The sequence below is a fragment of the Dipodomys merriami genome, unplaced genomic scaffold (assembly GCF_024711535.1).
Source record: "Dipodomys merriami isolate MVZ:Mamm:240054 unplaced genomic scaffold, mDipMer1.0.p SCAF_6, whole genome shotgun sequence".
Classification (NCBI taxonomy): Eukaryota; Metazoa; Chordata; class Mammalia; order Rodentia; family Heteromyidae; genus Dipodomys; species Dipodomys merriami.
In genome coordinates, this window is record NW_027206179.1 from 10065528 (window position 1) to 10093316 (window position 27789).

Genomic DNA, 27789 nt, shown 5'->3' on the forward strand with positions numbered 1-27789 from the left:
TGCTGTATTCATACAACAGAATTCTATGCTTCCATCCACCTGTGTTTTTAAAGTACATATGTGATATGTATTTTGATACTTAGTGCATGATTGTGAACAATTGGAACAAAATATGCATCCAGCACTACATCCTTGTGTAGAGTATGTCCACTGCCCTGAAGTAGCTCTGTTCTCCAGGGCCTCTGCATGGAATTTGGGGCTAACATATGTTGTCAACTTGAAAACATAGAGTTGCTTTTGATACTGCTTTAGCTTGTTATACAAAAGAAACTCCTCTACTACCAAGTGTTCTCAACCAAGTGCATCATGGAAATGTCTTCATCTATATTTGCATGTATAAATACAATTACCAATTTGACCACAAAATTTCAGAATGCCAAAGTAGAACTCAATTTTGGCATTGGCTGTGAGTGATTGACATATCATTGGTAGGTCATCAACAACACTGCCTCCTCAGGCAAGAGTAAATGGCTTATATTTCTGGAGGCCTCTTCACAAGGAATTCGTATTGAAAGCTGCTGGCATTAACCACTAAGATTCTATGGCTGTTATTTACATTGTGTGTGGGAATAGACCCTCTGGGTGTGATGTTCTTAAAACTTTAGCTGACATTTCACAGGCACAGACTTTGTGTGGACATTTCACCAGGCACAGCACATGGCATCCTCTGAGGGAATTCAGCTGCACCATCCCAAATGGCTTTCATGCAAACGGTTTTGTGACAGAGATGCTGGACAAACTACATCCTGGAAAACTCTATCTCTGGGGCCTCACTATCTGTGGTCTTGGATGAAATCATAACTCCTGGGTAAAGAACACAAATGGACAAACATGTTTTCCAACTCATGTTTTTCTCCTGGATGAAGGCCACAGATAAAGAGCTCCAGGGAATACTTTTACACATGACTTCTCGGGACTCACAAGAGGCTTTCATGAAAGGGGAGTTATAGTGTAGATCTCTATCGATAAAAGACACATATGCATATATAAAAACATATATGAATATGCATAGCAAACAGGTTGGCTTCACATCCAGACAGAATTTCAGCTTGGCAGAGGCTTCAGGCATGTACCTTTTGACTTTCACATTCTTTCTTCTCCAGCTTCCCCTCCTCGTCAGGTCCTTGGCTGGCAATAGCTGCTTCTCTACTATGAAGCAACGAGCACACATGGATGGAGATGTGACCATCACTGGGTTTTTCCCTCTGAACACTTTTGGAATAGACCACAGTAACAGCCATGTTTCCAGTCAAGAAGAGCACACACCGTAAGTAATTCATCATTCTATTCCCATTTGCTGTTTCACTCTGAGGATGGGCAAAGATTAAGGAAAATCTGGGTGCACACATCAATGTTCCCTGTCTTTTCTATGCTGAACTCCAGGAGCAGCTCAACTTCATTATTTTCCCTTACATCTACTGTTAATCAATTTTCTGCTTGCTAGTAGGACAGGATTTTATTTCCTTCCATACAGCTTCTTCTTTCCAAGCTGGTAAATCTTCACTTTTCTCCAGCATGCCTATATCTCCTCCATTTCATCTGTCACTTCAGAAGATGAAGTGATGTTACTACAATCACCCTGAGTCACTGCAATGAGATCTGTACTAAAAGTCTGCAACCACATTTCCTTCATGCTTAGGTCAGTAGTGTGAGAACTTTGCTTTAGGAACACCTATATTTTGAGAACATGGATAAAATTTCTTATCATCAGCTGGTGGCTCGTGCTTGTTAACTTTGCTCTTGCTGCTGTTATTGAGGATCAGTATTTGAAGCCAGCCCAGGAAGGAACATCTGTGAGATTTTATCTCCAATTAACCTAGCAAAACCTGGAAGTGAAGCTGTGGCTCAAGTGACAGAGTGTTAGCCTGGAGGAAAAAAGCTCAAGGACAGTGTCTGGGCACTGATTTCATGCCCTTGGACTCTGACACTCTCTCTCTCTCTCTCTCTCTCTCTCTCTCTCTCTCTCTCTCTCTCTCTCTCTCTCTCTCTCTCTCTCTCTCTCTCTCTCTCTCTCTCTCTCTCTCTCTCTCTCTCTCTCTCTCTCTCTCTCTCTCTGTCACACAACACATGCCTTACCAGGCAGGTTAGCATTATAAAGATTTCTTACAGGAAAATTTTATCTCCCCAAGGTGAGTTCTGTTTTACTTGTGCTCATGCATGTTTCTTGTTTTTGGTCTTGAACAGAGAGCCTCACTAATAAAAGGCTATACAAATAAAAAGAAAAATGACTTGTGGAACATCAAGAAATTCTAGCAAACTATTTGATTCCTACTGCAAGAGAAAATGTCATTGTGTCTATCATTTTCACTTGTTTACAAGGGCTGGTGTGACAAGTAGACCCTGAGGTAGCTGCCCACAATTGAGAGCAGTGATCCCAGGATAGAAATTACTCTCTTCTGTGCTATGAAAGATATATGGCCTTATCTTATAGGTCATTGATATGTTTATCTTTCTTCCTTTGTGGTGGTCCTTGGAACTCAAGGCCTGGGCACTATCGCTGAACACTTTTGCTTAAGGCTAGTGCTCTAGCATTTGAGCCACAGATCCACTTATGGCAATTTTTGGTGGTTAAACGGAGATAAGAATCTCACCAACATGCCTGCCCAAGCTGGCTTCAAAGCACAATCCACATCCAGAGAAAGTGGAGACTCAAGGCTGGGTGTGTCACCTAGGACCTAACCCCCCCAGTCCCAGGGAGAGCAGAGGAAAGGGTCATTCCCCTGAGAAGAACAGTGCCTAGGCAACCAAACACAGACATGAAGACAAGACATCTTTATTTTTAGGATGACTGGCATCCATCCATCAGAACCCTGAGCTCTGATGTCCAAGTCTGTGCCAATAGGCCTGGCTCTCCAAAACTGGAGGTTCATTGACTAGTTACCAGGTCACCTGGGCAAACACAGGGTGGTGACTACCTAAACTGTCTGGTGAGTGAGGGACAGAAACAGCTCAGATGAGGTCAGGCAAGAACATGGGATCCAGCGAGTCCAGGGCTGGGCTGGGCTGGATGGCTTCCTACTTCTAACACTGTGTTGAGAAACTGGTTTGTAAAGCACAACTTCTCAGCCTGTTATTCCTTATTCCTTGTAACCATCCTGTGAAGGAGGCATTCACTCTGGTATTGACCACACAACCAATGCTCTCTGTTATTGATCTTTTCAACTCTACTCAGAGTTTAAAAGTGGCTTTCCCCTAAGCAAAAGGATAGAACTGTAAACATCACCTGATGTGGAAAAAATAAATTGTATTATCAAAGCTCATAGAATTCACAAACTGCATAGACCATGATAATGACAGTGTGCCTTCTGAAGGTTAAAATGTGTTTATGACTTTAACTATCACTATTTACAATACTGTGAAATATGTGAAATTTAGGTAATCACCTAATCTCAATTTTTAATAATAGTGAGAGAAGGGATGGGTTAGGATCCATGGGTAACATACTGTCAGACACCCTGTATTCATATATACTGTTTTGTAGAATGGGAACCTCTTTGTACAACTTTGTACAACAATATTATTAAAGATAATAATAAAATAAATTAAAGGAAACAAAACAATCAGAAGATCTCAGCTTCCTGAATACTTAAGACTGCAAGGGTGAATCACTAGTGCCTGGCTCACTTTATTCTTTATATTCCCCACTATTTACCCATGTTCAGCTGATTTTCATTCTCTTAATTTCCCAAAATATATTTGATTACTTTGGTTACTGTGCTACTATTGACATATGGAGTTTCATACCTTTCCACAGATGTAATGTGAAGTCTGGTCTGGGTTAGTAACTTTTCATGTATGCTATTGACTACAGACAGCAATATTTATCACCAAACTGTTCTTGCAGATAAATAGAGCACTGCAATTCCACATGAGTAGCTGAGAGATTTACTTCCAGTTTACTCCCACTGATGTTACAGTGATGTTTACCAACTTTAATACACTATATTCTTGTGTCTAATTCCTGGTTCATATTGTAGTTCCACACTTCAGGTTGTATATTTTGGTTATATTCAAACACCCTTTTATGAACACATTTTATATCTTATCACACATCCTTTTTTCTCTACAATATCTCTCATTTCCTCTGCTCATTTTCACCTTTCTGAGGTAGCTACTGTTGAGCCACTGGTGATTGGCTTGTGTTGCATTCTTAATTGGCTTTTTCTCTCAAAGATGACACTCTACCACTTGAGCTTCATGTCCATTTCTAGCTTTTTGGCTACAATGCTTTGACTAAGGACCCTTAGCTCTCAGCAGCCTGTTCAGCTAGGATTACAGGTATGAGCCACCAGTAGAGGTAGTTTTAATTTCTTGAGGAATCTCTAAACTTTAATATTTATATACTATTATCAAAACTGCAATTTCTGTCTGGGTTGATGGGTATCCAATGACTGACCTGATTGCACAAATCGTTAAATTTTGGGAGGTACTGATTTCTATTTGTACTTTTAAATTTTTTGTCAGTTGTGGAGCTTGAACACTGGCCTGAGTGCTGTCCCTGAGCTCTTCAGCTCAAGGCAAGCACTCTACCACTTGAGCCACAGCACCACTTCTGGTTTTCTTGTAGTTTATTGGAGATAAGCGTCTCAGGAACTTTGTTGCCCAGACTGGCTTTGATCCATGATCCTCAGATCTCAGCTTCCTCAGCAGCTAGGATTACACTCATGAGCCACCAACACCCAGCTGTACTTTTGAATTTTTAAAGCACCTGTTTTCTGATTGGATTTTTTCTCTACTGCTATTTAATTTTTAGAGTTGTTTTACACTATGCTATTAATCCTCTGTGAGAAGAGTAGTTGGTAAGGTTTTTAACTATTCATTTGTTTGTTTCAATTTCTTTCATTATGCTGAAGCTTTTCAATTGGACACCAAGCAGAGTTCCTTTACATTTCCAGTGCTGGTAGAATTTAAGGACTAGTAAATGAGACAAAGGTTTCTACCACTTAGTCAACAGCAGTTCTTAATTCTTGCTATTATTTTAGAAGCTATCTGAGTTCTACTTAAGTTACTATTTTTTATTTTTTATTGTAAAGGTACTGTAGAGTCCTATCAAGCATTTTTATTCCTCCTTTTATTTTCCCCTACTATCTCTCCTCTCCCCACCTCCCCAACTCCTCCTTCCTCTGACCCCAGAACTTGTAAAGTTCATTTCAGCACAGAGTCTTGTACATCTCATTTAAGTTACTTTTGTATGTGTTTTCATTTATCATTTTCTCTATTACTTGTAAAGTTCCAATCTCTATTAAGAACTAATTAGTTTTGAGTTTTAAAATATACAGGGTCTAGTTTGAGTGTTTGACACTTCCACAATGGCACACTTGGCTAACAGTGTCAGGTTTAGGCTTTGTATTATTTGATAATTTCTCCAAATATCAGATACCCATAGTTGTTTGCAGTTACTACTTGGTCTTATATTTCTTTGATTTATGTATCCATTTTTACCAGTATTTTTTCTGCTTTTATGGCACTGCAATGTAAGAGAAAAACAGGTATAGTGATATTTCAGAATTAGTTTTATGTCTGAAGATAGCTCTGGCTAACTGATGAATTCCTTTTCCATAACATTTCATTTTGCCTTTTCTATTTCTGTGAAAGAAATGAGAGGTGTTTTGATGTAGACTGAACTGAATCTGTAGATCATTTTTCAGTAACATGGCCTTTTTCTCCATACTGATTCTGGCATCCAGAATGATGGGAGGTATGTACTGGTGTGTGTAATTTTGTTGCTTTCCCCTTTGATGGTTCATGATTTTTACATCATTCTTATCAGACTTTTGTTTTTCTAGAACCTCCTCATTGCTTTATTGACTATTGCTATTGTGTTTTTATTTTCTAATTCTTTTTCTTCTACTTGATTATTTCATTCTCTCTGCTAACATTGGGTTTGATATTCTAGTTTCTTGAGATGTAGCATAGGTTCTTTGGTACAGTATATGTACTCCTCATTTAAGCAAGGGTTGTTAAAGTTTCATTTTATTGCTCTTTTTCCTATATCTATAGATTCTCATATTCTGTTTTCATTTTTATTTGTTCCAATGATCACTTAATTTCTAGAAATTTTCCTTAAAACTTAGCTCCCAACCAAGGAGAAACCAAGAAGATCCAGCAATCTCACTCCTGATCATTTATACAAATGGTCACAAGCAAGGCCACACTAAAACTACCAACACAACTATGTGCATTGCAGCATTATTTACCATAGCTTAGTTATGGAACCAACATTGATGCCCCTTCAGAGATGAATGGATCAAGAAAATATGGTATATATACAAAATGGAATTTTATGCTCTGTCAGAAAGAATGGCCTCACTTCTTTCATAAGGAAATGGAAAGTCTTGGAAAAAAATCATATTAGTTGAAGTAAGCCAGATCCAAAGAAACAGAGGCTCTATAGTTTCCCTCATTTGTAATAATTACTATGTCCCTTAGATAGTCCTGACCGAGAATCATAATAGCTCAATAGCTAAGTACATATTACCTAACAAAAAGATCATTAAAATAAACTCCCTGACATGGAACAACAGGTCTTTTTGTTTGTTTGTTTGTTTGTTGACCTTGTTGTTGCCAATATTCTGTATCTAGTTCTTTCTTCTTATTTTATTTTATTTTTAGTTTTCCATTGGTTTATACCTGTCAATCACCATCTTTGATTCTGGTGTCCTATATTTTTGTGTATACATTTTTTTGATCTGGGGAAGGGAAGGACAATAACAAAATGTTGGGACAAGGACAAAGGATGAACCATGCAATAAGGATACTGACAAGACACTATGTAGGAAATGAACTTTACAACTATGGGGGAGGCAAGGAGGAGTGGGGGAGGGAAGGGATAGTGGGAGATAAACAAAGGGGGGGAACAATGTTTGACAAGAAATATAATCATTACCTTACTCGGGTACAGCATCTTTACAATAACATAAAATTTAAAAAAAAAAAAGAAATTTTCCTTGTAAAACATCTCATTTAAGCAAGTATTAATCAGTTAATTAAATTGAATATTTTTAATTACAGTAATGTATTCATTTATGGTTGATGAATAATTCATTGCATTTCCATTTTTAGTGTTTTCTTTGTTGATTTCTAGCCTCACTACAGTGTGATGGGCACTTGTGCTCAGTAAACACACATTCAATACCTTTAATATCTTACTAGTTTTATTCAACAGCTCAAAGAAAGTAATTGATTTGGGGGTTGATTTCATATCTGGCTATTTTGCCAAAGTTCTGTACCAACTCTAGTAGCTTGAAAGAGGAGATTTATAGACAGTATAATATCTGTATATATTATATATAATTATTATATAATTTAGTACAGAATAATATCTGTCAAAAGGGATAGCTTTACTTCTTGCTTCCCTATTTGGTGTCCCTAAATGACTTTCTCTTGCTTACTACTCTTGCTGGGAATTCCAATGCTATGTTGAAGAGGAATGGAGAGAATGGATGTCCTTGTCTTGTTCCTGATTTTAGGGAAATGGCTTAACTTGTTCACCATTGAGCATAATGCTGGCTGTAGGTTTGACATATACAGCATTTATAATATTGAGGAACATTAAAGGATCCATAGCTTCTCCAGGGTTTTTATCACAAAGGGTGTTGGATTTTTCTGCATTGATCAAGATGATCATGTGGTTCTTATCTTTGTTTCTGTTGATGTATTGTAATATGCTGATGTGTTGTAATTTGCATCCCTGGGACAAATCCAGTTTGATCATACTATATGAGTTCTTTCATTAGTGTTTGGATTCTGTGTACCAGTATTTTGTTGAGAACTGTCTCATCAATGTTCATCAAGGAGATAGACCTGAAGTTCCCTTTTCTCAATGTATACTTATCTGGTTTGTGGATAACTGTAATGCCTGCTTCATAGAATGAATAGTGTTCCCTCACTTTCATTTTCATTGAAGGGTTTTATAATTGATAATTCTCCTTTATCCGTATTTTAGAATTTGGTTGTAAAGGCATCAAGTCCTGGGCTTTTCTTGGAAGTGAGATCTGCTATTGCCAGTTCAATCTCATTGTTTCTAATGGGTCGGTGTGTTCATTTTAATTTATATATTTGGTTTTACTTTGCATTGTTACTATAGAGTTGATACACAGAAGGCTCACAGTGACATGTGTTAGGTAATCAATATTGAACACAATTCTTTTTGAACCATGTCTCCCCTTCCATCTCTTTCTCCCAGTCTTTCCCTCCAGTCCACAACACATGAGGTGGCCAGTTCATCTTCCACATAGTGTCTAGTGGGTATCACTTGTTCCTCCTTGTTCCAACTTTTACGTGCCCCCCTTACCCTCCTAAATACAAACAAAAGGAGAAGAGACCAAAAAAGAGCCTTAGAATTCATTTTGTAGTATATTATTTTATATGGCCATCTATTATATAGCTATTTGAGCCATCATCCACCATTCCTATGCATGTCTTCTCTTGGCCTATGTATGTTAATGTCTAGGGTCCTATATAAGTGTATGTGCACATATATTTATTTATATTCTTTATTTATTTATTTGTCAATGTGTTTACTTGTAGGGAAAGCATAAACCCTATATTTCTTTGGTTCTGGCTTACACTGCCTAATATAATTATTTGCAAAGTCTTTCCATTGCCTTACCAATAGTAAGATGACAGATGAATAGAATTCCATGGTGTATATATACCAAATTTTCTTCTATTTGTCCACTGAGGTTCATCTGGGTTGATTTCATATCTTGGCTATGGTAAACAAGGATTCAATAAACATGGTTGTTTAAAGCTTGGGGCTTTAGTGTAGTCTGATTTGTGGTCCATTGGATAAATGCCTAGGAGTGGAATTGCTGGGTCAAAGGGAAGCTCTATGTTTAGTTTTTTAAGGAACCTCCATACTGCTTTCCAGATTGGTTGAACAAGTTTACACTCCCACCAACAGTTTCATAGTATTCCTTTTAGGACACATCCCTGTCAACGTTTGGTATTGTTATTTTTCCTGATAAAGTCTGTTCTAATGGGAGTGAGGTGGAATCCCAATGTTATTTTGATTTGCACTTGTATTGTGGCCAGAGATGTTAAACACTTGTTTGTTCATGTGTCTATTGGCCATTCTTTTTTCTTCCTCAGAGAAGTCTCTCTTTAAGTCAGCCTATTTATTGATTGAGTTGTTGAGTTTGGGTAGGTTTCTTTGGAGGGTTAAGTTTTTGAGTCCTGTCTATATTTTATATATGAGGCATTTGTCTCATGTGTACTGAATGAAGATTTTCTCTCATGCTGGGTTATTTACCTTGTTAGCTATGTCCCATGCTATGCAGAAACTCTTCATTTTGATACAATCTCATTTATCCAGTTATTCTTTAATTTGTTTGATTCTGTATCTTTGTTTAGAAACTCTTGCCCCATTCCAAGAAGGTTTAGGATTTCCCTTACCTCTTCCTGTAATATTTGCATACTACCTAGTCTATTGTCCACTTACACTTGATTTTGGTACTAGGTGATATATGGGTATCTAGCTTTAGTTTTGTACATGTAGCTAACCCAATTTTGCCAGCACCATTTGTGTAACAGGATATTTCTTCCAAACTGTGTTTTGAGATCCCTTATCAAATAGTAAGGGGTTCTATATTTGCGGGATTGTTTCTGTGTCTTCAGTTCCATTTTTTTATCCTTGGGCCTATTCTTGTGACATTAATAAGCTATTTTTCTTACTATGCCTTTTGAATATAGATGATTCCCAACTTTTGTTAATGCCAAAGTATTTTCCTTTTTCTGAGGCAATTACAAATGATGTTGCTTTTCTGATTTCAGTATTGTTGGCATAACAGAAAGGCAACTGATTTTTGTGGGTTGATTTTATACAACACTACTTTGCCAAAGGTTTAAATCAACTCAAATTGTTTGGGTGAGGAATATATAAGATTCTTTAAATACATGATCATATTGTCTGCAAAGAAGTATAGACTTATTTTTTCTATTTAGATCCCCTTTATATGTTTCTCTCCCCTTTTTTCTCTTGGTTGGAATTCTAGCACTACGCTGAAGACAAATGGAGACTGTGGGTACCCTTGTCTGTTCCTGATTTCAGAGAGATTGGTTTCAATTTTTTTCCATTAAGTATAATGCTGGCCCTACGTTTGGCATATATAGCCTTTATTATATTGAAGAACCTTCCATGGATTCTGAGTTTGTCCGTAGCTTTTATCATAAAGAGGTGTTGACTTATGTCAAATGATTCTTTGCATTTATTGAGTTGAACATGTGGTTCATATGCTTGCTTCTGTTGATGTGTTGAATTACATTAATTGACTTACTTATATTGAACCAGGTTAGCAATCCCAGAATGAATCCCATTTGATCATAATATGTAAATTTTTTGGTTACTTGATGAACTCGGTTAGCCAGAATTTTGTTGAGATGTTACCAATTAACATCCAACAAATTGATGTGTCTACAGTTCTCTTTCTTTCATGGGTTCTTATCTGCTCTTGAAATGAGTGTTATGTTGGCTTCACAGAATGAGTTTGGTAGTGATCTTTCTCTTTCTATTTCATTGAAGAGTTTGAGGAGTATGAGACTGAGTTGCCCTTTGAAGATGCTATAGAATCCATCTGGTCCTGGGCTTTTCTTGAATAGGAGGTTCTTTATTGCCATTTCAATTGCATTGTTTGTTATGGGTCCATTTAGTTGAGATAAATCTTCTTGGTTCATTTTGGGGATATCAATGCTATCCAGAGATGCTTCCATTTCTCCCAGATTCTTGAAATGACTGGCATAAAGGTTCTGAAGTATTCCCTAAAAACATTATGAATCTTCCATATTTCTGTTGTGATGTTTCCATTTTCAAGTCTTATTTTATTAATTTTGTTGTTTTTTATTTATTTATTTTTTGGTCCGGTCATGTGGCCTCAACTCTGGGCCTGGGCATTGTCCTTCAGCTCTTCAGCTCAAGGCTAGCGCTCTACCACTTGAGCCACAGTGCCACTTCTGGCTTTTTTCTTATGTGGTGATGAGGAATTGAACCCAGGGCCTCAGGCATTCAAGGCAAGCGCTCTACCACTGAGCCACCTTCTGAGCCCCCTATTTTTTATTTTTTAATTGTGAGAATACTGTACAGAGGAGTTACAATTACATGGGCAAGATAACAAGAACATTTCTTTTTTTTTTTCAGGTAAGGGGTAGGTTTATTCATCGTTCTGGCTGGCACCAGGCCATCCTTGTCCTCCACGTGGTGGGGAAAGGCCTGAGAAAGAGAGCTGGGAGAGCTGGGAAAGAGAGAGCTGTGAAAGAGAAGAGAAGGAAAGAGCTGAGAAAGAGCTAGAAAAGAGCAGAGAGAGAGTGTCTAGGCCTGGGCTAGGCCAGGCCTTATCTAGGGTATGGGCAGAGAAAGGTATGGCCACATCAAATTCAGGTGTGACCTCAGCAAATGCAAATGTGACCTCTTCCAGGTGTCCCAGTTGCCTAGGTAATGCTGGTATTGGGTGGAGACTTTGCTGTGAGGAGGGTGGAGTCTGCTAGCCATCCAGGAGTGGACCTTACAATCCAGACTTTTAATAATCATTAATAGGGCGCTGATTCTCTCTGGCTACTTCCTGCTGACAAGGGGCGTCGACAATAGGGTAAAAGGCTGGAATTTGGTCCCCTCCCAGAGAAGGCAGCCAGCAGCAGCTGTCCCTTGGTTGCATGAGTCCTTAGATGAAGTCAGGAGAAGTCTCATGAGCATTGAGGGGCTGGAAAAAAAATACTAGAGAGCAAATAAATGGCAAGAGGAAGGACTTGGGGCTGAAAATGTTGGTAGAAATGTCCCTAGCTACTTCTGACATGTGGCAACTGGGTAGAGAAGTCAGGTGACAAAGGCAAGAATATAAATTCTTGTTCAGTTAATAAGTAGACAGGTATAAATATTGGATGGGCAGGCTTCTTACTTCTACTGACCTCCCGGCTCTGGTTAATTTTGAAAGGGCAGGCACAAAGTAGCTGATGTGACATCATCTCCTCTTACTCCTGTCCATGTTCCCTTGTTCCCCAGACTGAGTCTAGGTGCTCGTTGCTGGGATGGCTTGGCCCAGTTGGTATTCAAGGAGGACTGAACTCAAGGCCTGGGCGTTGTCCCTGAGCACTCCTGCTCAAGGCCAGCACTGAACCACTTTGAGTTATAGTACCACTTGCAGAGTTTGGCTGGTTAGAGATAAGAGTCTTGAGCCATGCTTCCAGCCTGGCTCTTTGCAAGTTAGTTGGGAGATGGAGTCTTAGGAATTTTTCAGCCCAGATTGGCTTTGAACCAAAATCTTTGCCACAAAAGCCCTTTATTATTTCCAATTAAAGCAACAAGGAGATCAAGTAGAATAAGTAGAGCTTACCTGGTTCTTATCAAGAATTGACCAACAAATATTCTGGAATAACAAAACTTCTTAGATGTAAGAATCTTAGCACAAATATGCCCAATATTTTAGTCAGTAGTCAGTACCAGAATACATAACACAAAACAAAAAAGGCAAAACTCAAAACCTAAAATTTTGACAACAATGTTTAGACATCTTTACTAACAAAGCACATCAGATAGTTGGGCCTCAGTTACCAGGGCCTGTGAAAAGAGCAACTCGTTAGCAAGGCACCTTAGAATAGATGGATGGAGTAGTAAGCTTGGTGGAAGGTTAAGGGTCAGATGGGGCCAAACCCTTAACCCACTATGTGGCCAAGATGGCGAATTCAAGATGGCGAATTTCTTAAAAAATGCAAAGAAGCCCTGAACAAATAGATCAAGCCTACATTAGCTAGCCTTTGAGAGGGAACCTAGACGGGGGTCCCCGGGACCCAGCCTGCATCACACTCTTCAGGGCACAAGCCAAAATGTTGTAGAAAAGAGAAAGGGAGAAATAGGGAAAGTTGGACATGACTGGCAGAGAGAGAGCAAAGAGAGCCTGAAAGTAAACAGACTTCTGCCCATTTACCATTGCAGTGGCAAAAACTGTCTACATCTGAGAATGGCATAAAATGAGGCACTCTGGCTTTCCAGGGAGTGTAGGAGGCATTTCAAAGGAGTTTCACAGCTCAGGTGTGGCTCGCAACACCCCACTAAATGAGTAGGAGAGTCAGTCTGGTGAGTGAAGCAGAGCTGACCAGGCAGAAGTGGCCTCCCAACTTCCCCCAGAGCCCTCTAGAGAGAAATGGCCAAGCCCCCAAAACCAAGCATCCTCGCTTCAGAGGTGACCGGCCTTTCAGCTAAAGGCCATAGGAGCTCTCTGGCATGGCGCCACTTCTGGACAGACTGAGCAACAGAGAACCGTAGAGAGTAGTTTCACTCACCAGAGTAAAGAAGTGGTATGGACATCGATGTGAAGGCCAGTAATGCTATTGATGTGCTGTGTCCGCAACAGACAGACGGGTTTGCAAAAGGCCATCAGAACTGTGGGTATTCCTCAGAGCAAAAAGGGGAAGAACAAAAAAAGAAAAAAAAGAGGAAAAAAACCAGAGAGGAATTCCACCTATCCTGACTTTAAGCCCTTTATCTGAGTCATGGCACCATTTATGTCAGGTTTTTAAAAAAGAGGTAGCCGAGTAAGAACAGCACCACACACGTGGTATTCAGGTTAGGAGTAGGTTTATTCATCATTCCGGCTGGCACCAGGCCATCTTGGTCCTCCACGTGATGGGGAGAGGCCTGGGAAAGAGAGCTGGGAGAGCTGGGAAAGAGAGAGAGCTGGGAAAGAGAAAGCTGGGAAAGAGAAGAGAAGGAAAGAGCTGAGGAAGAGCTAGAAAACACCAGAGAGCACAAGTGCATTTCTTATCAAGCATTGTTGCCTCCTCTTTGTTTCCCATTCCCATCCCTTCCCATACTCCCTCCCTCCTTCACCCGATCCTCCTCCCACCCTCCACCAAAGTTGTAAAGTTCATTTTTCGACATAAGGACTTGTACATCTCATTGTTGCAATGGGTCCACCTGTATCCCTAGTTAAACAATAATTTTGGTGTTCTATCTTTTGTCAAATTTTCTTTTTTATTATTATCATTGTGAAAATACCATACAGAGGGGTTACAATTACTTGGGCAAGATAGTGAGTACATCTCTTACCAAGTATGGTTGCCTCCTCCTTTGTTTCCCCATACCATCCCTTCCCCTCTCCACCCTGCACCCCCACACCCCCTATCCCCCTCAGCCGCCTAGCCCCCCCATCCTGCCAAAGTTGTAAAGTTCATTTTTCGACATAATGTCTTGTACATCTCATTGTTGTAATGGGTCCACCTGTAACCATATTTAAACAGCTTGTTTTTTCCATTCCCCTCCACAAATTATATCAACATCAAATACAGTGAAAGCAGGGCTTATACCCTGGGGGAGGTACATACAAAGCAACAAAGAAATCATCTTATAAATATGTTGGAAATAATCACAAGAAATAAAAACCCTTATCTTGGGATTCATTTCGCCTAACATCAACTTATCTGACAAATTTTCTAAGGGGCTATCAATTTTGTTACTTTTTTCAAAGGAAAAAAGTGTTGTTCATTTTTTATATGTTTTTTTTTCTTTTTTACCCTCTAATTTGTATATTTCTGATTTATTTTTTTTCCACTTTTGTATATTAATTTGGGATTTGGCTTGTTCCTGTGTTGCCTCAGACATTGAGTTGCATCATTAAAGTGTTCATTTGTGTTTTCTCCAATTTCTTGACATAAATGCTCAGAACTATAAACTTTCCTGTGTTCTGTCTTTAGTATGTCCCAAAGGAGCTGGGGTTTCTTTGTAGTCATTTTTCTTACATCGTGTAAAAATTGGGATTTCCCTTCTAATCTCCTCAAATATCCACTGGTCATTCAATAATATGTTGTTTTGTCTCTATAAGTTACATTTTTCTCTGACAGCTTTTGGGGTTGAGCTCAAATTTTCATCCAGTGTGGTCTGGTAAGCTTCGGGGGAGTAACGACATTTTTTTTTTATTTGCACAGGTTTGCTTTGTGACCTAACATGTATTTTGAAGGATTGCGATAGGCTGCTGAGAAGAATGTATATTCTGATGCTGTTGAGTGAGAGTCTGTACATGTGCATTCAATCTACTTGGTCGATTTAGTTTATAGTTCTGAGGTTACTTTGGTGAGTTTCGTCTAGCTAATCTATCCAGAGATAAGAGTGATAAGTTGAAGTCACCAACTATCAATGTGTTTTGATCTGTGTGTATTTTTAAATCAAGTAGTATGTGTTTGATGAAGTTGGGTGCTCCAGCCTTTGAAGATATTTAGAATTGTCATATCTTTTTGTTATTTGTTTAGTTCATGTAGTATAATCAGTATAGTATATACTATAAAATTCATATATATACATATCAAAATATAGTATAATTGTATAGTTCTCTTTATTAGTATGTAATGATCTTGTTTCTCTTTCTTTACTAATTTTAATTTGAAGTCTATTTTAGCATATTAGGATATTAGGATTGGTACTCTATCCTCTTTATTCCAAACTTGCTCTGTCAGCAAGTTTTGTCTAGTGTAGGCAACAGATGGACAGATCTTGCTTTTGGATCCAAGTAGTCAGTCTATGTCTTTAATTGGAGAGTTAAGTCCATAAATGTTGAGGGTTAGGACTGAGGGGTGTCTGGTAATTCCTGCTGTGCTATTTCCAGCTTTAGGGGTTGTGAGTTTTTCCTGTTCTTAAAAATAAGTAAGGATGGGCTGGGAAGTTGGCTCAGCTGAGAATCTTCCCTGTACATACATTTCAAGTGTGAGTGCTTCATCATAAGACAGCTTGCTATAGATGTCATAGTCAAAAGTCTGATTATCCTTTCATGTTTAGGTCTATTACATTGAATTCTTCTCTACATTTGTTTTTTTCAAAATACTGTTGTTAACTTTTAACAAAACTTTTCCACACATCTTCATTCTTGCTTTCCTTATTCATAAATATATGTGTGTTTAATTATATTTTTCCTCAAGTTCACTATACTTTTCTGTTTAGAATACTTTACAAAAGATTATAGGCTTTCTTTGTGATCATTTCATATATACCTACAGTATATGTTGACTAAGATAATCCTTTCATTAACATTTCAAATGTGCCTTCATTGTTTCCTCTTTAAAATGCCAGTAAATTTCACTAATTTCTTTAGGATATATACAAGTGAATGGAGGCACTTGAACACATGAACACACAAATATTAATACACACATACTGGCACAGAGAGAGAGAGAGAGAGAGAGAGAGAGAGAGAGAGAGAGAGAGAGAGAGAGAGAGAGAGAGAGAGAGAGAGAGAAGGAAAAGTACTTTGATCCTATTTATATTGCTATCTTGGCCCCTTTTCAGTTTTTCACTATAAGTATACTGGGAAGAGAGTAGTGATCACTGCAATTTACCATGGTGGCCTTGGAATTAGGATTTGAATATATAGCTTGTTTACAATTCTCTCCTCAACCCTCATGTTGTGGGTTCCTCTCCATAATGAGTTCCTTGGAATTGGATGCATCCCTTTTGTTTTGTTACATAAATAAAAATAAAATTCCCTCACCAGGTATTAGAGCCCATGTTCTGCTGGTTATTGCAGATGAGTTCCTTGGAATTGGATGCATCCCTTTTGTTTTGTTACATAAATAAAAATAAAATTCCCTCACCAGGTATTAGAGCCCATGTTCTGCTGGTTATTGCAGTAAGAGCTGTTCAATATGCTGGGTATATGAGCACAGCTTGCTACAGGATATTTCACAAATAACATTTTGCTTCTGAAAGTTGCTCTTAAATTGAACATTGATTGATTAGCCTGACCTGCCTGCCATATAAACACATAATATCTGGGTGACAGAAATGAACCCACAGACCTATAGCCATCTAATCTTTAATAAGAGAGCTTTAAAAACATAGAATTGAAGAAAAACAGCCTCTTCGGTAAATGTTTCTGGCAAAATTGGTTAATCACTTGTATAAAACTAAAACTAGATCCTTATATATCACCCTGCACCAGAATCAATTCCAAATAGAACAAAGACTCAGAGTCAAAGGAAACACCCTGAAAACATTACAGGTCAGAATAGGAGTAACCCTAGGTCTCCTTGGCACAGGACAAAATTTTCTTAGTACAGACCCAGAAAGACAACAAATCAAAGGACATAACTAGCAAGATCAATAGAAAGCCCACGGATTGGAAGAAGATCTTCACTACCATAAAATGGACAGAGGTGTCATATCTAAAATATATTGGAATTCAAAAAATTAAATCCCCCAACAACAAATCCTCAAAGAAACAACCACCCAATAAACAAGTGGGCTAAAGATTTCAAGAGACACTTTTTCTGAAGAGGAAATAAGAATGGCTAATAGACACAGGAAGAAATGCTCAACCTCTGTAGCCATAAAAGAAATGAAAGTCAAAACAAAGTTCATTTTTCAACATGAGGTCTTAGACATCTCATTGTTGCAAAGGGTCCAACTGTATGGCTATTTTAACAATTTGTTTTTTCTCTTTCCCTCCACAAATTATATCAACATCAAATACAGTGAAAACAGGTTAGACTGTGGGGGAGAGACATACAAAGCAACAAAGAAATAATCTTATAATTACGTTACAAAACAATCACAAGAAAGAAAAAACATTTGAGTCTTTATCTTGGGGTTCATTGCGCCTAACATCGACTTACTTGGCCATTTCTGCTTGTCTCAGACATAGTTGTTGCAAATAAGGGAAACCATGGGATCTATGTTTTGGGGGCCTGGCTTACTTCACTTAGTAAAATTTTTCCAACTCTTTCCATTTCCTAACAAATGGGGAATGTCATTCTTTCTGATGGAACCATAGAATTCCATTGGTACATATACACCACATTTTCATGATCCATTCATCTACTGAGGTACATCTGGGTTGGTTCTATATCTTCACTATGGTAAATCATGCTGCCAGAAACATAGTTGTGCTGGTACCTTCAGTATGGTCTTGTTTGTGATCATTTGGTAAATGCCCAAAAGTGGGATTGCTCAATCATAGGGGAGCTCTAGAGTCTTTGGAAAGTAGTTGAAGAAGCTTCCACTCCCACCAACAATGCAGTAAGGTTCCCTTCTGTCCACATCCCCTCCAGCATTGAGATACCACCTCAATCTAGTTAGAAGGGCTATAATCAAAAACTCTAATAACAACAGATGCTGGAGGGTTGTGGACAGAAGGGAACCCTACTGCATTGTTGGTGGGAGTGTAAACTTGTTAAACCACTTTGAAATCAGTATGGCGGTTCCTCAAAAGACAACACATAGAGCTCCCCTATGACCCAGCAATCACCCTTTTGGGCATTTAGCCAAATGATCACAAACAAGACCATACTAAAGTTACCAGCACAACTATGTTTATGGCAGCATTATTTACCATAGCAAAGATATAGAACCAACCCAGATGCGCCTCAGTAGATGAATGAATCACGAAAATGTGGCATATATACACAATGGAATTCTATGCCTCCATCAGAAAGAATGACATTGCCCCATTTGTTAGGAAATGGAAAAAATTATATTAGTAAAGTAAGCCAGGCCCAAAGAAATACAGGCCCAAAGAAATATGGGTCCAATGTTTTCCCTTATTTTCAATAACTAGTACATATACTCTGAGACAAACAGAAAAGGTCAGATAAGACGATGTTAACTAAATTAATCACAAGGTAAGGATACAAGTGGTTTTTCATTTCTTGGAATTGCTTCTAATGTATTTATAAGGTACCACATGATTTTTTTGTTGCTTTGTATGTTTCTCTGCCACGGTATAACCCTTGTTTTCACTGTATTTAATGTTGGTATAATTTGTGGAAAGGAAGGGAAAAAATAAATTGTTTAAACAGAGATACAGATTGACCCACCGCAACAATGAGATGTAGAAGACACTTGCCGAAAAGCGAACATTTCAATTTAGGTGTGTGTGGGGTGGGAGGAGGAAGGAGTTGTGGAGATGGGAGGGAAAGATGGTAGGGGGAAAACCAAGGAGGAGACAATAATGCTTTATAAGGAATGCACTCATGACCTTGCTCCTGTAACTGTAACTCATCCTCCGTACAGTATTCTCACAATAAAAAACATTTAAAAAATAAAGTGGGTGACAAAACCACAAGATTTATTTTTCACACAGGTGTAGCTAGTTGCCCTAAGATAAAGGCAACAGAATATTTCCTGTCTCATAAAAATCTATTCCAAACAGGGTTTGGGTGGAGTGGGGAAGCAAGCTCTCTCTCTCTCTACTTAACTGAGTTTCTGAATCATATTCATGACAAATGCCCTTCATGTCTTCTTCTAATTCTCTATACAACCATAACACACTACATTCATATTCATGCCAATTGGGATAATAATTTAAACAATTCATTGGCAAAGAAGCAAGCATTTATTATACTAAAGTCATAAGTTTTTAAATAATCCTCCTATATGTCTATGCTAATTATGCAGGCTTGACTTCAAGAACTATCAGTTTGTGTTGGCTTTGGCTTTTGCTATTGAGGAGATCAACAAAAACCCTGATTTTTTAAGTAACTGGACTCTGGGATTTGACGTCTATGATGATCAATACAGAGCTTGGTCAATGCTTAAGAATCCCTTCATTTGGCTCTTTGGGAAGTACGAGATTCCAAACTACAGTTGTATGAGAGACAGCAGGTCTATAGCAGTACTTACAGGACCACAAGGATTAACATCTGACAAAATTGGAACATTGCTGGGACTCTACAAATTTCCACAGGTGAGAATGGTGGTGTCAAAAGTTATAAAAGGGTGTAGTTTGGTAACATTTCAGGTGTTAGAAGAGAATGATAGAAGAGACTGGATTTATAAACCTATCAAATTTTGTGGTATCAAAGGATAAGTAGTCAAAGATATATATAGATATATATATCCACTGTTTGGAAAAGGATATGGAAAAGTTAGAGAAGAAAAATACATAATTTATTGTTGCAAGCCTTACCAATTATCCCCATTGAAAGAATGAGTAAATGGAAAATGATTTGCCACTGTGAAGATATGTTGAGCAGAGTACAAATGGCCCACACCAGTAATTCTAGCTATTCAAGAAACTTGAATCTGCAATTAAGCAGCAACAAGCTGGTAGATCAACAAGTTGGCTCAAGTGGTAGCCAAGTCTTGAGAGAAAAATTGAACAAAGTACATGAGGACATGAGTTTGTGCCCCTCTTCTGGCATGTATGTGCACACTCATACACACACACACACACAAAGATATTATCTTGAATGAAGTAAGTCAGGCTCAGATTGATCTGGGGAAATATGTTCTCTCATATGTGAGAGCTAGGCCTAAAATATGAACACGTAACACACACGTGTTATATATATATATATATATATATATATATATATGATTAAAGCATGATATACATACAGATGGAACTCGATGCTGTGATTTTTCTTATCTACTGACAGTACAAAAAATAAAAACCATAAACCTGAAGCATATCTGAGAAGGGTATGTGTTGAGGAAAAATGTGAGATGAATAGGGAATAGATGTGTGGGAAAGCACAGAATATTCAATCTACAAATGTGAAAATGGAATTAGGAAAGTCAGGGAGTGGGTTGGGTTGATATAGATGGGAGAAGTTTATGGAAATAGTAACAAAGATCAAGAGACATTTTACAATTTATATTTTATACAACTACTCAAAAGCTAAAATGAAATCTATCTTTGACCTACTTCAACTGCTTCTTCACACACATCAAGACTCAAATTTTGATGGATGGCAATGCTCTAATTCATAATGCATCCAATTTCATTTCCCTTTAGATTACCTTTGGGCCTTTTTCTCATGTCCTGAGTGAGTATCACAAGTTTCCTGCTCTCTATCAGATGGCCCCAAAGGATACATCAATAGCCACTGCCATGGTCTCCTTACTGCTTCACTTCAGCTGGAATTGGGTGGGACTGTTAAACTTACAGGATGAGAATGATTCGTGGATTCTTGCTGAATTGAAAGAAGAGATGGCCAAGAACAGAGTTTGTGTAGCCTATGAGCAATTAATCTCAATCCAATCAATATCACATGTACTCGAAGCCATGGCAGTTTATAATGAGATAAATAAATCTTCAGCAAATGTCTTCATCATACATGGTGATAATGGTAAACTAATAGAATTAATTGTGTGCATTGAGCAACTTTTAATAAAAGGCATAGTTTGTATCATGAACTCACAGTGGGATTTCACCATGAAAAGGAAGTATTTCATGCTAGGCTCATTGCATGTACCTCTCATTTTTTTACATCATCATGAAGATGTTTCTGGATTCACAGATTTTGTCAAGACAGTTAATCCTTCCAAATACCCAGAAGACATTTTTCTTGCTAGGATCTGGTTTCTGTCTTTTAATTGCTCAGATATTGAGTCTGACTGTGTGACATGGGACAACTGTGTTCATGAGGCCTCTTTGGATTGCTTGCCTGGGCATGTTTTAGACATGACTATGTCTGGACACAGTTACGATATATACAATGCTGTGTATGCCGTGGCCCAGGCTCTCCATGAGATGCTTCTTCATCAGACAGAAGTTCAAATAATGGGAAATAGAAAAGGGACACTGACTTCCCCTGCACAGGTAATGTCATCTATGTGGATGGCACATACTATGAGCAGAGGCACTTCCTAGAAGGTGTGCCATTCTATGAAATTGAATGTTTCAACTATTTTTGCAAGTCTCACAAACTTTTAAGCCCAGTCTGATTTAATTTAAGATACTCATAGCTCACCCTCCTGAGCAACTGGGATTACAGGTGTGAGTAACCAGTAATCAGCTTATAAATTCATTTACTTATAAATAACCACAATGTGCCCATAGCTAATCTTTTGAAAACTAAATTAGAATTTTCCCTATATTTCTTCAGGAATACCAAAGGATGACATACTGAAGAAAATGTTCCCTATTTTCCATACGTGATCTAGTTTCACTCAACTTTGGTAATAACAATTGAAAAATCTCAAACTATAGACATTAATAAAAATAGAGTTTCTGATAAACTCTAGCTATGCAACTGAGAATTGTCTCATTCGTGGCTATATAGTATAGATTTCTCTTGAACAAAGGCTTGTACTTCTTTTCTGAGTGACCAGGATTCAGAAATTTATTTTTATTCTTCCATAGATTGTTTAGACTGATATTTCAATCATTCTTGGTGCTATGTTGAATTCAGAATCAGGGATTAAAGGCAATGAGGAGTGTTTCTTAATTCAGATTTTTTGTCTTACTTTTGGGATGTACTTCACCATAATATGATGTCTCTCTTCAGTTGCTCCATTTTCTGAAGAACATCCAGTTTCACAATTCTGTTGGGCAGCAAGTGATTTTGGATGAGAAAAGGAAATTGGAGCCAGAGTATGACATTCTGAACATCTGGAATTTTCCAGAAGGTCTTGAACTTGAGGTGAAAGTAGGAAAGTTTTCTCCATATGCTCTACGCGGTAATCAACTGTCTTTATCTGAAGAAATGGTACAATGGTCCATTGGTACTATACGGGTGAGTTGGATCTAATCCTAGTAATTTTAAGGACACACAAATAAGCAAAGTCATCCTTTAAATTTATACCTAGTTACTCAGATAGCTGAGACTTTAATATCCTTGTTTAAGGTCAGCCCAACAAGGAAAGCCTGTGAGACTGGTATCTCCAATGAACCATCAAAAATCTGGAAGTGGAGCTTTCACACAAGTAGTGGAATGATAACTTTGAACAAAATGTGCTCAAGGCCAGGGCCTAGTTCTTGACTTCAAGCCCCAGGATCAGAACTAAAAACATTAAATGTGTTCCTACTTCTTGATTCAGAACATTGTCATAAATTCAAAAATAGTAGTAGTTTTCTAGTAGGATTCCTACTCTGTGATAAAGTATCCGATGAATCACTTCATATGGTGGAGACATTTATTGTATTTCTTCTGTAGAAGTTTCATTCAATCGTTAGTTGTATTTCTTCTGTAGAAGTTTCATACAATGGTTAGTTGACTATTTAGGCATCTTTGGCTAAAGGAGTCACTGAAAGCACCAGAATCAAGATTCACACTTCATGGCCACTGCAAACCTAAGAGGAAAATATAATGAGCCTATAAAAGGCAGGTTTCCTCCAGGATTTATCCCTTGTTAAAGATGAGTAGGAGACATAAAATAATGACATGAATTAAACAAGTTCCATAGGACTGTACATTCAAATGTATTTCCATGCCATATGATACAATCTTTTCAAGATCCCACACTGTTTAATAGTTCAATAGGCTAGAAATCAAGGTTTTAGCACATTAAGTCTTTAGGAATCATGGGATATGGAATCTGTAACAATTCAATTAATTGACAGCACTTAGCTGCCAGAAAACATTGTGCTTAACCAGTTCTTTAAAACAATGCCTGTTTGGAGTTTTAGCTATGAAAGTTTGAAGAGTTACAGACACATACCTGATTTTCCTCAGACTCCTCACTCTGTCTGCAGTGAGACTTGTGGTCCAGGATTCAGGAAATCTCCTCAGGAGGAAAAGGCTACCTGTTGCTTTGACTGTACACCTTGTCCACAGAATGCAATTGCTAACGGCACAGGTAATTCTGTGACTTCAGAAGAAATTTTCCATCTATCCTCAGTTTTCTTCAACCAAACATTCAATGCAAAACTTGTGCATTATGATTGCAGAGTCTTTTATTCATCTCTCTGTTAGTAATTTAATTTTGACATGTGGTAGTATTGTTAGGTGAAATGTGATAGATCATGGGCTTGAATTATATATTTTAGTAAACTTTTCTACTCTATTGCAGGCAAACTTAGCTCTAGAAATCCCTCTTATCACTAAGGGTTAAGACAAGTGTAAACCCTAAAATGAAAGTAAATGTGAGTCTTATTAGGCTAGTGCTTACCTTAAAAATACATTTTGTTCACACAGGAAACACAGATCTTGCACGTTTATTTCTCTCTGCCTAGAACTGTTCAGGGCATAGAGCAAGTATTCAGAAGGGTGGATTCACTTTAAGAAGTGAGCATGACTATAAACTGTCCAAGAGTGGTTTCTCTGTTCCTACTGCTTCACAGATAAGTTGGAGAGAAAAAACAGAATGAGAAGAATTCAAGGATGTGTAACATGGATAAAATAAATGTTTTACAAAGACATGTAGGAAAGTGTAAGCTGCATGATTTACAATCTTCACCAGACTGCAGAATAGGGCACACTTGAAACTGTTCATAAGTGTTAGGAAAAGGTATTGGAAATAGTTGAAAAGAGATTACAATGCCACAATTGGCACATTATCAACACATATAATAATCACTTAAAGAAAAATAGTTCAATAAAACAGCCTGAATAAAGAAGATGGAAATAGGAGAGTGAGTTTTGGTTTTGAAAAGAAATAAAGTGTGTTTGTTTCACTTAATAATAACATGCTAGGATTACATCTAAGGGAACAATTTCCTAATTTCTTGTAAGAAAACAAGTTCCTATCAAGAACTAATGGTAGCTTGCACTGCTTTCTAGATATGGACCAGTGTGTGAAGTGTGCAGATCACCAGTATGCCAACACACAGAGAAATAAGTGCCTCATGAGAACTGCAAGTTTCCTGGCTTTTGGAAATCCCTTGGGCATGGCTCTGGCCTGCATGGCTCTCTGCTTCTCTATGCTAACTGCTGCTGTTCTTGGGATATTTGCAAAACATCAAGACACTGCTATCGTCAAGGCCAATAACCGGACTCTCAGCTACATCTTGCTCATCTCCCTTATCTTCTGTTTCCTCTGTTCCTTGCTCTTTATTGGTCGCCCCAACACAGTAACCTGCAGACTGCAGCACATCACATTTGGGATTGTCTTCACTGTGGCTGTTTCCACAGTGTTGGCCAAAACGGTGACTGTGGTCCTGGCCTTCAAAGCCACTTCTCCAGGGAGAAGGATTAGGTGGCTGCTGGTATCAGGGGCTCCTAACTTCATCATCCCTATCTGTACCCTCATCCAGGTTACTCTCTGTGGATTCTGGCTGGGGACCTCTCCTCCCTTCGTTGACACAGATACATACTCTGAACATGGCCACATCATCATCCTGTGCAACAAGGGCTCCTTCACTGCCTTCTACTGTGTCCTGGGATACCTGGGCTCCCTGGCCCTGGCCAGCTTCACTGTTGCTTTTCTGGCCAGGAATCTGCCTGACACCTTCAATGAAGCCAAGTTCCTGACCTTCAGCATGCTGGTGTTCTGCAGTGTGTGGCTCACCTTCTTGCCTGTCTACCACAGTGCCAAGGGGAAGGTCATGGTGGTTGTGGAGGTCTTCTCCATCTTGGCCTCTGGTGCAGGGCTCCTAGGCTGCATTTTTGCCCCAAAGTGTTACAACATTTTGTTAATGTCAAATAGAAATTCTCTTCATGACTTCAGGGATAAAAAACGTACTAGGAGGAATTAGCTTTCTTTTGAATAAACTTCTATGCTTGCTTAGTATACATAATATCTGATTTAAATCTAAATTTTTCATTGTTTTATTAGTTTTCATAGTGGAATTTTTTACTTCAATCAATAATGGTCTATTACTCATTTTTCTACTAGTGTAAGTCACAAGTGGTGGTGATAGCCACTTAAATTTGAATTTTTCTTGTCTACTTTTGCTTCTTCCTATTTAATCTGCACTTAAACTTATTATCCCCTTTCTCAGTTTCTTTTCACTGTTGCCTTTCTCAATAGTGCTCAAAGCTGGTGCTTTACTATTTGAGCCACAGCTCCACTTCCAACATTTTAGTGGTTAATTGGAAATGGGAGTATCACAGACTTTCCTGCTCATGCTGTCTTTGAACCATGAACCTCAGATACCAGACACCTGAGTATCAAGGATTACAGACATTAGCCACTGGCCATCAGCTCTTGTAAATGTTTTAATGATGCACTCAGTAGTATTCCTTTCTAGTTTCTTCTTTGTGGTTTTAAATGAAATTACACATAATTACACTTTGAAATGTAGGGATGAAGAGAAGGTAGACATGGATGAATTGATGGATGGATGGGAGGCAGGGAAAAGATTAATGGCAGTGAGTGAAGTTCATGGTGAAATGGATGAAGGACATAGGCAAAAAAGAAGGGACAAAGGGAAGTGTAGCAAAATATAAAAATTTTACTGATTTTTGTTCAAAAGTTTCCTGTGAATTCTCACAAAATATTATATATTTCTTATGTATGAATAAACACAATAATGAAAAGTTGTGGGTGAAAAAAGAAAGAGGGATGAGGTGAATTTTATAAGAAATCACAAATATGTATAAAAATATCATAATTATTCCCATCTTCACATATATATACTAATAAGTCTAAGACAATATAAAAATGACGATTTAAGGTCAGTTAATGTAGACTTGTAAAACAATAATTTCCCTTTGCTTTGCTTTGGCCCAAATGTGCTGAGGACATCTAGCACCAGGACCTAATGACTGAAATAAATGCTTCTTTACTTACAACTGGAACTTTCTCACTCATCTTCATTTTCCACATTTGTCATGCCTTTTATTCTATCTCAGACACTACATTGAATATCTGACTTTCTCTTACCAAACTTGCTTTAGGAAGAAAAGGTAAAAACTTTTCACTCTTGTAGATAATTCAACAGACTTTGGAATAATTGACATTAATGTACAAAATTTGAATGTTATTGGAACAAGCTTTTTTACCATGCTACTTTCTAGGGACTTTGGGGCTCAATCTCTTAAAATATCTTACATGCATTGTAAATATGTCTATTTACTGAAAAGGGATTCTATTTCAGGACAAACAATCCCCCTTCATTATGAGTTTCACAGTCATAAGCTCCTTCTCCACCTACATCCTTACTGCTCACTCACAACCATGGCAAGTAATAACTTGACTAAGCTTAGCAAGGAGAAGGAATCCCCAGTATGCAGCTATGACCATTGTTCCTAGACATACCAGTGTGAATCAATGAAACTTACTGTCATTGCTCCCCCAAATCTGAACCAGATGCACATGCAGGGTACACTAAGGAACAAGGAAGCTCTCCTGTACCCTGAGGTCATAATTCAGGTAGAGACCCAGGCTCATACATTGTCAATGATAAGAAAACATAGGAGGTTCTGGGAAGATGGCAGAGAAGAAGCTGGAGGGTAAACAAGCTCTCGCATAGAAAGCAGTTTTAGTGTTCCAGTGAAGAGTCCTAGGCCAGAGAATCACACCAAGTGTACCATCACAGTACAGAGAGTTTGGCCAGAGAAAGAAAATCCAGACAAGGAAACAGATCTGAGCACTTTCTGGTAGCCATATCTGCTGCAGCAGTGGCAGCAGTGGCAGCCATAGCCGCCATACCTACGACACAGAAAGTCCAGGACAATAGTGCCAGATGCAGCAGGTGAGCGAATTCTACTCGATACCAGCAAGAACTAACAAGGAGCAGATATCTTCATTCTGCAGATCACAAATCAAGGAAGACCCAGGAACCAAGACTCCAGCATGAGTAGAACCCTGACATCCTCACTCCTTCTCAGGGAGCAAATGAGGGAAGGCCACCCCAATACACTACCAGAGATCTCCATCTTTGATACTAACAAAGACCTGGCTGAGCAGGCCTTGGAAGAAAACAAAAGAGTCATTTAGCAGGTCACAGGAACCTAACCTGAACTGCCAGGCTCAGTTCCACCCAGGGGAAAGACACCCAGCCCAGGTAGAGGAACATCCCCACACGGAGGAGTGACTTTCTTCAGTGGCTAAACAGAGCCAGAGGCTGCCCCTCCCTACAAAAGCCTAGAAAATCAATTGAAATTTCAGTAAACAGAAACGCAGAGAATGGCTCTAGGCTGGGCTCTGTGAGTGTCTCAGAAGCTAGACTCTCAGGGAAAAGCTACTGTTTGCTCAAAAGCCTTAACTCT

The 27789-nt window shown here is 38.4% G+C and overlaps 1 protein-coding gene across 1 annotated transcript; it reads left to right on the forward strand.

The window, feature by feature from the left end:
- Positions 1-21128: 21128 nt before the first annotated feature.
- Positions 21129-25331, forward strand: LOC138814290 (vomeronasal type-2 receptor 116-like). The gene is made up of 4 exons (XM_070003295.1): positions 21129-21515; positions 22204-22431; positions 23371-23494; positions 24418-25331. The coding sequence occupies exons 1-4, from the start codon at positions 21129-21131 to the stop codon at positions 25329-25331; spliced, it is 1653 nt and encodes a 550-aa protein (XP_069859396.1).
- Positions 25332-27789: the final 2458 nt, after the last annotated feature.

What these genes read in the sequence shown, in the direction of transcription:
- LOC138814290 (XM_070003295.1), top strand. Translation starts at nt 21,129, where the DNA reads ATGAAAAGGAAGTATTTCATGCTAGGCTCATTGCATGTACCTCTCATT. An exon ending in CACTGACTTCCCCTGCACAG is followed by an intron (nt 21,516 to 22,203) that starts GTAATGTCATCT and finishes GTCTCTCTTCAG; the next exon opens with TTGCTCCATTTTCTGAAGAA. An exon ending in GGTCCATTGGTACTATACGG is followed by an intron (nt 22,432 to 23,370) that starts GTGAGTTGGATC and finishes GATTTTCCTCAG; the next exon opens with ACTCCTCACTCTGTCTGCAG.